This window comes from Leopardus geoffroyi, chromosome B1, assembly GCF_018350155.1.
Source record: "Leopardus geoffroyi isolate Oge1 chromosome B1, O.geoffroyi_Oge1_pat1.0, whole genome shotgun sequence".
NCBI lineage: Eukaryota > Metazoa > Chordata > Mammalia > Carnivora > Felidae > Leopardus > Leopardus geoffroyi.
The window spans coordinates 137540313-137549725 of record NC_059327.1 but is presented as its reverse complement, the minus strand read 5'-3'; the positions used below and the strand labels follow the sequence as shown (position 1 = coordinate 137549725).

The 9413-nt window shown below is 35.8% G+C and overlaps 1 protein-coding gene across 8 annotated transcripts in view; it reads right to left on the bottom strand.

The window, feature by feature from the left end:
* Positions 1-152: 152 nt before the first annotated feature.
* Positions 153-9413, bottom strand: part of LIN54 (lin-54 DREAM MuvB core complex component) — a 69582-nt gene continuing 60321 nt past the window's right edge. For all 8 annotated transcript variants that reach the window (XM_045473577.1, XM_045473572.1, XM_045473570.1 and 5 more), the window contains 4 exons: positions 9280-9382; positions 8990-9127; positions 4617-4819; positions 153-2912 (listed from right to left, as the gene is read on the bottom strand). In XM_045473577.1, coding sequence (XP_045329533.1) covers positions 2711-2912; positions 4617-4819; positions 8990-9127; positions 9280-9382 — 646 coding nt within the window. In that variant the 3' untranslated portion in view covers positions 153-2710. The remainder of the gene's footprint in view (positions 2913-4616; positions 4820-8989; positions 9128-9279; positions 9383-9413) is intronic.

Sequence of the window (9413 nt, the reverse complement as noted above, 5' to 3'; positions counted from 1 at the left end):
TTGGCTTCCTTCTCCTTTGGGGTTGCTGCTACGGAATTTCTACAGAAAATGCTGAAAAAGGATGCAACATGATGGTAGAGATCCTAGTTTGAAGCTGCGTTTACATAACAAGTATTCTCTTAGCTGTTTGTTACAGAACAATAAAAGTGGAAAACTTTTCTAAAGATTTTTTTTATTCACATTTGACATAAAATTTAGAAAATGTTAGTTGTCTGAATCCAAGAACTGGGAAGCTAAAGCAGTAGTCTCTCCCTAACGTCGCTGCTCTGCTTGTTTTATTACCTGCAACATTAAGGTTTTGTTTCCCAGATAAAACCTACAGGTTGCTTTTTGTTCTTGAAAGAAAAGGAAACTGAGAAAGGTGCTCACCATAAAAACATCAAACATTAAAAAAGAAAGAAAAACATCAAAAAAGAAAGGAAAGAGTAGACTGAGTTTCTGCCCTTACACAGTGGAAAAAAGGCCTATTTTCATTTCAAAGCAATTTTGGGTTAATGATAATTGGGTAAAATTATACTTATTATTTGTGTGCTTTCAGAAGTAATGTCAAATTTACTTAAAATCAGATATTTTAAGTTTCTGGTACATTAAATGGTTAAAAGTGGTGTTCTTAAAGAAAAAAACAAACTTTTTTTTACAGAATAGTATAAATGTTTATTTTCTGTATGATTTACTTTGCTGTCCTGTTTTTACAATATAGAAAAGTGTATTCTTCGAATAGCTCTAGTAAATATAAATTTAATCTTTCTACTTTGGGATGTAAATAGAGCTAAAAAAATTATATACCCAACCCTCCCCAAATAGTCTTTTAAAATTGTTGAATTAATGTGGATATTAATCTTGTTCAGCAATTTGATGCAAATGCCTAAATACAAAAAGTTGCTTAGTAAGTACTACACAGGAAGGAAAGTCTTAATACTTTAGATAGCTTCTTGAAAATCAGAAAAACTAGTAGCATTTGATTGCACCTTCAAGTTTTTACAAGCAAAACATTCTCAAGCAATGCCGTCATACATAATCTACAATTGTAATCCAAATTTCACAAACATTTTCTGCACACTGTATATAAATACACATCACAAAGGTGCAATTAGAATTAAACACAGAATATGTACAAAATGAACAAAGTTTAGGTTTAGACCAAAAAGGTATTGTAATCTTTTGAAAAATAACTTGATTAGATATTTTATCCTTACACTAATTTACATTTATACAAATTTTAATTAAACATACTAGATTGAGGTGCTAAGAATGTTTGCACTATCTACATTTAAAGTTACTGCACTATAATTTTATAAATCCAAATTTCAAAAGGAAGATACTTCAATGAATAACGGAATCTTCTTTTGGATTAATTTCTATTGCCTATATCTTGCATGTTCATATGAACATATATACACACTTAATACATACAACTATAGATTCCTTGTAGGAAATGTAATAATCATATACTAATAATTACTGAGGATTAAGGTACCTAACAAAATGCCTGAATTCCAACATGGTTTTTCTTGTCATAAAATCCAGAGTCCTCGTACAGGCTCTTAAATTCATAAAGCTCTTGAATTTTGAATTTGTGAAAATGATTTAGGGTTATTTTAGTAATAATAAGAAAACACTCATACCTTCAGCTTATCAAATCACTGGCTAAAAATAATGCCATTTTAAGCTTCCCTTATAAAAAGAAGTCCCACTATAATTTTGAAAGCTTTGTTAGGAGGCCCTTTCAGTAAATCAAGTAAGACTCCTACACTGGATTGAGACCTCTTAGTTCAAAAGTCTATAAAGAGAATTGTATAGATGAAAAGTCTTTCCCTCAATTCATTTATTAGAGCTTCAATGTTCTTTATTTCTCCAAGTCAAATTTTATACCTGATGATTATGTAAGTTTCTGTATTATCACTACATAATAAGTTCTATTCATATGCACCTCTCACTTTTAATAGTACCCAGTAATCACTTTGACAATTTATTAATATCATTTCAAATACACAGCACCTCCTTCAAAGAAAATGGAAACATCCCAGAGCATTTCTTAGTCACTCTTTCTTAGAGAAACACCTTGCCTATCAAGAACTACTGCCTGTCCCTTAATAGTTTTTCTTAAAAAACAACTTCTTAATTTTAAAAGTATGCCTATGGATTCCTTCCCCTTCTGACATTCCCAAAGTGACAACACGATGATATTCCAGAATCTGTGCTAAAAAGTTTTTTCTTAAAAAGGTAGTGCTTTTCTAAACACAAAAATGTCATTTGAATATGTTTCATAAGAATTTGTTTATGTAGACATTCTATCTGCTTAGGTCTAGTGCCAAAGAATGACTGGGTAATACCAATGGTTCTCTGGCTTTTTCTACTGGAACAAAGTCCTACAACGCCATACATTATAAATTATATTAATTTATAAATGTCCTTTGTCAACAGCATCAGATGGATAGAACATCTAATTCTTAAGAAACCCATGCAAATTAAAAATCTATATAATACAATAAAGAAAAACTCAATTTAGAAGGGGTATAAACAGATTTAACTAAGATTTAAAATGTACTAATTTCCTCATTTAAAATTTCTTCTTTCAATATTATAACTTCAGGTCACACAAGGACTGAATTAACAGTACAATCATTGTTAAATTATCTTCCAGAAAATCAAGTGTCCCTGGACCTTCAATTTTCTGTACAGTTCCATTTATCAGTCTTTTGTGCAAGAGTTAGCAATTCATGGCACAAGGGTCACTTTTTGCTTTGCCTGCAGAATTGATGACGCTCATCAAACATCGTCCGAATTCCTCCAGTATCATCCGTTCGGCTGCTGCCTTTGATTTTCCCTTCTTGTCTGCCTGCTCTGCCTGGGCAAGAAGGCAATTACATGTGGCTTCCGCTACTTCCTTAGTTACAAATGTAAATGGCAATCTGAAATGATTTTTTGAGAGAGAAAGAGAGACGATGATGGTGTTGAATAACAACAAAAGTGGATGACATTACTTCACATGAATATCTGTTAACATGTTCATGACTCACCAACACACTGAACATTACAATTTGTGCAGTGAGCACAAGCACAGCCCAAAGAGCTTTAAAAAGTTAGACCTGTTTTATTATTGCATATAAGAAAATATATAATTTTACATAAAATACATGTCTTATTACCTACACAAGGTTATCTGGTTAACTAAAAGATGTTAACTCTGTATGTCAACTGGATAATTCTATAACAAATTCTCCTAATTCGTGAATTAGTTTTCAGAGTGCAGTCTTTGTTTTATTTATTGCTGTTTCTTCACAGCCTAGAACACTGCCTGACACATAGAAACACTCCATGAATATTTGTTCAATGAATGAATAAAATTGAGCACTGCAAGCAGTATCTCCTGGACAACACTAAAAATAAAGTACTTTTCCAGAGTCCCATATATTGTTCACAAAGCAAAAAGCACACCAAAATTTTGCATTTTTCCATCATGACAAAACAGTGGAGAAACCAAATGCTGTTCTCTACATGGAGTTTCATTCATAAAGACCTCAACTATTAAGTATTAAATAAGAGCAATCCATCCTGAGGCTTGCTATATGTAGCCACGTCTTAAAGCCTTCAGAGACAAATCAGGCAACCTAACGTAACCACGACACTAATGTGACCAACGACACTGACAGAAGGAAACTGCAAAACAAATGAAGTCTGAAATTGAGACCTACTGTGACAAGAGAGTAATTGAGGGTTGGGGCTGCTGTACAGTTGTATAAAAATCTTTAAAATGCAAAACACTTTAAATTAGAAAATATTATACTATTACAATAACGTTAATATTGTATAGTTAGTAACACTGTATAATAGTTCTTCAGAATTGCTATCTGAAATATTTTGTACAAAAAGAAGCATTTCTGTAAGCATTGGAGCCTATTTCAACTTGGGCATTTTACATAATATACCATCTGGAAGGCTCATTGCATTTAATAATTCTGCAAGCTAACCTCTACTAAACCCTCTGATACAAATCCACACCAGCAAGCTGTGCGGCATCGGACCCTGCCAAACACTGGGACAGCGATGCTTTATTCTTTGTGGCCACTTGGTAAGGATGATGGGAAGGACAAGAGAACCGAGACCTAGAGAGGGGGAGTGCTTGTCGAATTCATAAACTACTGCGTAGCACACACAGTATTTAAACTCAGCTCGGCCGAACTTTAAAGCTCGAGCTTTCCTACTTCAGAGTTTAGCAGTCCAGTGAAACAAGGTGCCCCAGTAGGATGGGGAAAAGTGCTACATGGGCACGGAAAAGGCAACAGAAAGTAAGGATGTGCAAAAGTGTGAATGATACTGCTACCAGGAACAGGTGTAAAAACTCAGTTTTCTTAGGGATTTGTCAAATTACATCACTACCTCATCTTAGTGGAGAGAAATCGAATTAAGCACAAAGCATTTTAGAAGTGTGTACTATATCTCACAGTGGTTTTCCTATTACCTTCAAAATCCTTTACAAGTAACTAGAGATAGAAAATGCAAAAAGAGGTTTGCAACAAGGCAAAGCATGAACTTAGCCTTGTCCAAAAAGAAGAAACTTTACCAGAAATAATACTGATGTTATACTATAAAAAGACATTAAAATACTGACTTACTTTCCTCCTCCACTATTCAAAGCCGGTGTTGGCCTAGTAAGCAAGTCCGAAATTTGAGAAGATAACTTAGTTTTCGCTGCCGTCTGTTGCTGTACCCTTACTTCAGCTGCGTCTGCCAAGTGCATCAGTGTCTTTCGTTCTGGGCTTTCTTCAAAATTCTTACAGCCAACACATTTGCATATTGAGGAACACATTATTTTGGCCTAAAAGATTTACAAAAGAAAAGCTTCCAAATCAAACCCAAAAAGCATTACTCTTAAGTAGACTCTAATCAAATCAACAGACAACAGAACTAACTGCTCAAATGACATAAGATACAATGGAAACCTCTCTTCCTGACACTCAATGGGCTACCTACACGTGGACAGGTCAAATATTTAAGTCCGAGAGTGGCTACACAGTGTTTGTTTTTGAGTGCTTCCACATCATTTCTTCCCCCGCTAAAGGTTTTCCTCCTGATATGATTAACGTGTGTTCTTTATAAAGAATATGAATGATACAATATTAAAAAAATACCAGTTATCCAGAATCCATCCACCTCAACGTGTTGATCATTTCCCACTTAGGCAAACACACAATTATCACATGAAAAGAATTTCATAGATGCTATTTTTATTATGGATAATCTCCATAATCTCCCTCCGTGAATCCCCTTCTCCAGCTTCCCCAAATCCTTCCATAGTCCATATTAAACTAGTGTGTCCTTGTATGTAAAAATGTGTAAAACATATATATTTATGAAAAACACAGCCCTTATGTACATATACCTATCTTAACTAACAAATACACGTCTTTTTTTTAGTTCGTTTTACAAAATCATATGCCCCACTTTCTGTATCTTCCGTTTCTCACACTACGCCTCATGGAATCCCTCCCCCCAAGACATCTAGCATAGGCTGAATTCATTCTATTTAATGGCTGAGTATTAATCCCTGGTATAGATGTGCCACCTTTTATTTGGGCATTCACTTGCCTGTTGCTGGGCATTTATTTTGTTACCAGTTCTTGAGTACTACAAATAATGCATAAAAGATTATTTTATATATATATACATATATATGCTTTTATTTCTATGAGCTACATTTCTAGAATTGGGCTCACTGGCCAAAGGGTATGTGTATTTTAACAGATGTGGGCAGACTGTCTTTACAAAAGGCTGTAACACCTCACATCTCATCAGCAATGTATAAAAGAAGGCTTTCCCACATTCCCTCCAACAGTGTATATTCTAGCTCTTTTTAATATTTAGCAATCTGGGGGAAAGAGGTGAAGTGAGATCTCACTGTTCCATCATTGACATTTCCCAAGCCTAGTAAATTTGAGATCTTTTGTTGGATGCAGTTTCTTCAGTGAACCCATGTCAATTCAAAGAAACATACCAACTGCCCTTTCTGTCTACAGCACCTAGCAAGACAAACAAATCGTATTATGACGAACACATTTAACCCTGCTCCTTTCTTACAATACACAAATAAATTCTCTTTACCAAGGGAACAAAATGGATATACATTCTGGGTTAATGGAGTTAAGCTACACTTAATAAGTATCTAATGATGAAGAGATAAAATCTCTGATATCAAGGGTGAAAAAGACACACCAATAACGATAATTTGGATTAAGTATGAAGAACCGTAAGAAAGGCACTAATAATCTAACAGGAACTCAGGAAGAAGAAATTAGAATGACAGAGTATCCGTTTAGCTTTGCTGATTCAACTTCCCTTGTGGTCAAAAACAAGGAGAGGAAAAAAGGTTACAAGGCACAGCCATTTAAAAAATGTGGACGCTCACATCTCCACTCAACAAGCCTTGAAAGCTGAGTGAAAGGAACAGGCATGTGTTATCCAGATGCAGACTAACTGGACCAAAAAAGCCAATTCAGTTCAAAAGACCAACAAATGAACACACAAACTGTCAGACAATATCACAACCAATTCACAAGGGGCCAATCAGCCACTGCTAGTCCTAGATTAGTGCATTCCAGTTCTTCCATTTCTTGGTCTTTGAGAGTGACAAGTTAGTTATTAGACACTATGTGTGTCCTGAAAGTCAAGGATTTTTATAACTGGGCAGCTTTCTCTCTTTTAGTATACTTCAACCAGCTTTTCATTTCTATAAATTCTCTCTCTATATATAAATATATAATTGTTAGTTCTTGTATGTTTATCATATGCCTAGCATGTACAGACCGTTCAATGCCATATGCATGGAAGGGCTTCTCTGCCCTTCTGACCCAGCTTTACATCAATTTCCATTTTGTCTCTTTTTGTGGGCTTGGTTTGATAATAAGAATATGCTATTCTTACATTTTTTAAATATCCATGACAAATTTTGTATGACATGGTTTATGAACAGATGCCACCTATTTCATCATGTGTTCAAATAAAGGAGTCCAGGGGCACCTGGGTGGCTCAGCTGGTTGAGCATCCAACTTTGGCTCAGGTCTGATCTCACATTCTGTGAGTTCAAGCCCCACGTCGGGCTCTGTGCTAACAGCTCAAAGCCTGGAGACTGCTTCAGAGTCTGCGTCTCCCTCTCTCTCTGCCCCACCCCTGCTTGCTCTCTGTCTCTCAAAAATGAATAAACTTAAAAAAAATTTTTTTTAAATTCAAATAAAAATTCAGGATAAAAAAGGATAAAAAACTGACTTGTTGGACTCTAAAACATTATTTAAGACACTTTCAAAATACTCTTAATTATACACAATTTTCATTCATTTTGATTTTAGGACCAACAAGAGGTTACCTTACTCTACTTCTTAGAAGGAGTATTTGACTTCTAACACAGGTGAATTACGAATTCATTACATAGGGAATACAGCACACATAATCTTTACTGTGACACATTTTGAATGGGAAGGGGCACGGAATGGCAGGCACACACTCCTAAAGCAGAGCAACCTTATGAGGGGAGAATGCCGTCCTTGGTATTGCTTTACCAAGTACAACGCCAGGGCTTCTGCCAAAACAAAAAATAAGGTATCCTTCTGAATATGAAATCTGAAAGTATGAAAATCTAATAGATGAGAAGAGCCAGCTAACTGTAGGGATGACTCAATTCCAAAGATTGTCAGTGAAGAGTTTCAGGTACACCAAAAAAGCAAATACACTAACGCAGGGTTCATCTTGGGCATGAATAGATTATTCTATTTAAGCTTTGAAAATAAAAACAATGTTTATTATGTAGTTACGTAGTACTTCGTCTATAGCAAGAAGGGGATGATTTAAATAGCATTTAAAAATAAAATAAATAGCACCTGTCAAAGATGCCTGACTAATCATGGTCAGCAGCAAAAATGGATACAACCACTTCACAATGACCAATAACCTCAACCAGCAATATTTCATGTTTCTTTCCTATTTTTATGCTCAGAAAGCAAACTTCATAACATAATTCAGTTTTCCAAAGAGCACTGTTCTTCAACAAGGCACTATAGGCATGTTGGGCAAGATAAATCTTCACTTTCAGGACTGCCCCTGGAATGCAGACTATTTTGTAACCACATATATTTTCAAAAGCCCAGGGGCGACAGTTGGTAGCACTACTCTTCCATTAAAGACAACTGCTAGTTTCCAAACCACTTTGATGTTATTTAAAAAAAATTTTATTTATTTATTTTTAATGTTTATTTATTTTTGAGAGAGAGAGAGAGACACACACACAAAGTTTGAGTGAGGGAGGTGCAGGGAGAGAGGGAGACACAATCTGAAGCAGGCTCCAGGCTCTGAGCTGTCAGCACAGAGTCCGATGTGGGGCTCGAGCTCACAGACCAGACCGTGAGATCATGACCTGAGCTGAAGTTGGACGCCCAACCAACTGAGGCACTCCGGCACCCCCAAAAAGTTTTTTTTTTTTAATGTTTACTTATTTTTGAGAGAGAGAGAGAGAGAGCAGGGAAGGGGCTGAGAGAGAGGAAGACACAGAACCCGAAGCAGGCTCCAGGCTCTGAGCTGTCAGCACAGAGCCCAATGCGGGGCTCGAACTTATGAACCATGAGATCATGACCTGAGTTCAAGTCAGACACCCAACCGACTGGGCCACCCAGGCGCCCCCTGATGTTATTTTTACTAAAAATCAATAAATTGTTGCTCTGATTTACACACTTCCAGGTATAATGATCAAGAAGTTATGAACTGGTAATCAGGTAATGAGTCCCAAAGCCATAATGACAAGACCAAGGTATTGTTCCTCTGAAGCCCCGCTTGGGAGGCCAGAAGGTCTTCCTCAAACTAGGGCCCTTGCAACGACTGTGCATATTTTCAAACTGCGATAGCAGAATAATTTCCCAATTTGTAAGTAAATTTTTACAATATACCCTTTCTAAAGTTATTTTCAAAAAAATGGTTAGATTATGTTCCCCAACCAGCATCTCACCTCATAGCATTCACAGTAGTTTTTAAGACATCCTGATCGTTTGCAATTACATCCTTTGCTGTGACGTCGATCTGATTCTCCCTCCTTTCCTTTCCCTATCTTAGGTTTAAAAGCTTCTGGATTTCTGTCAAGGCATGCCTATTAAAACAGATCAAATATCAACTGAAGCTCAATCACATTAGATTAAATACAGCAAAAGGAATTAATTTTCATTGTAAAGGAACCAAGTTCTACAAAAATCAGGTGAAACTGGAAATTTCTGTCAGTTAAATAAAATAAAAAGTAATCACCTTTATTGCTTTTTGCCTTTCATTTTCATGGTCCAAATTATTATAACAATTAGTACAGTTGCAGTTGTTGCAAAATTCACCATTTGCAAAGCAATCACAATATCTGGAATACAAAAATCAGTGCAAGTCACATA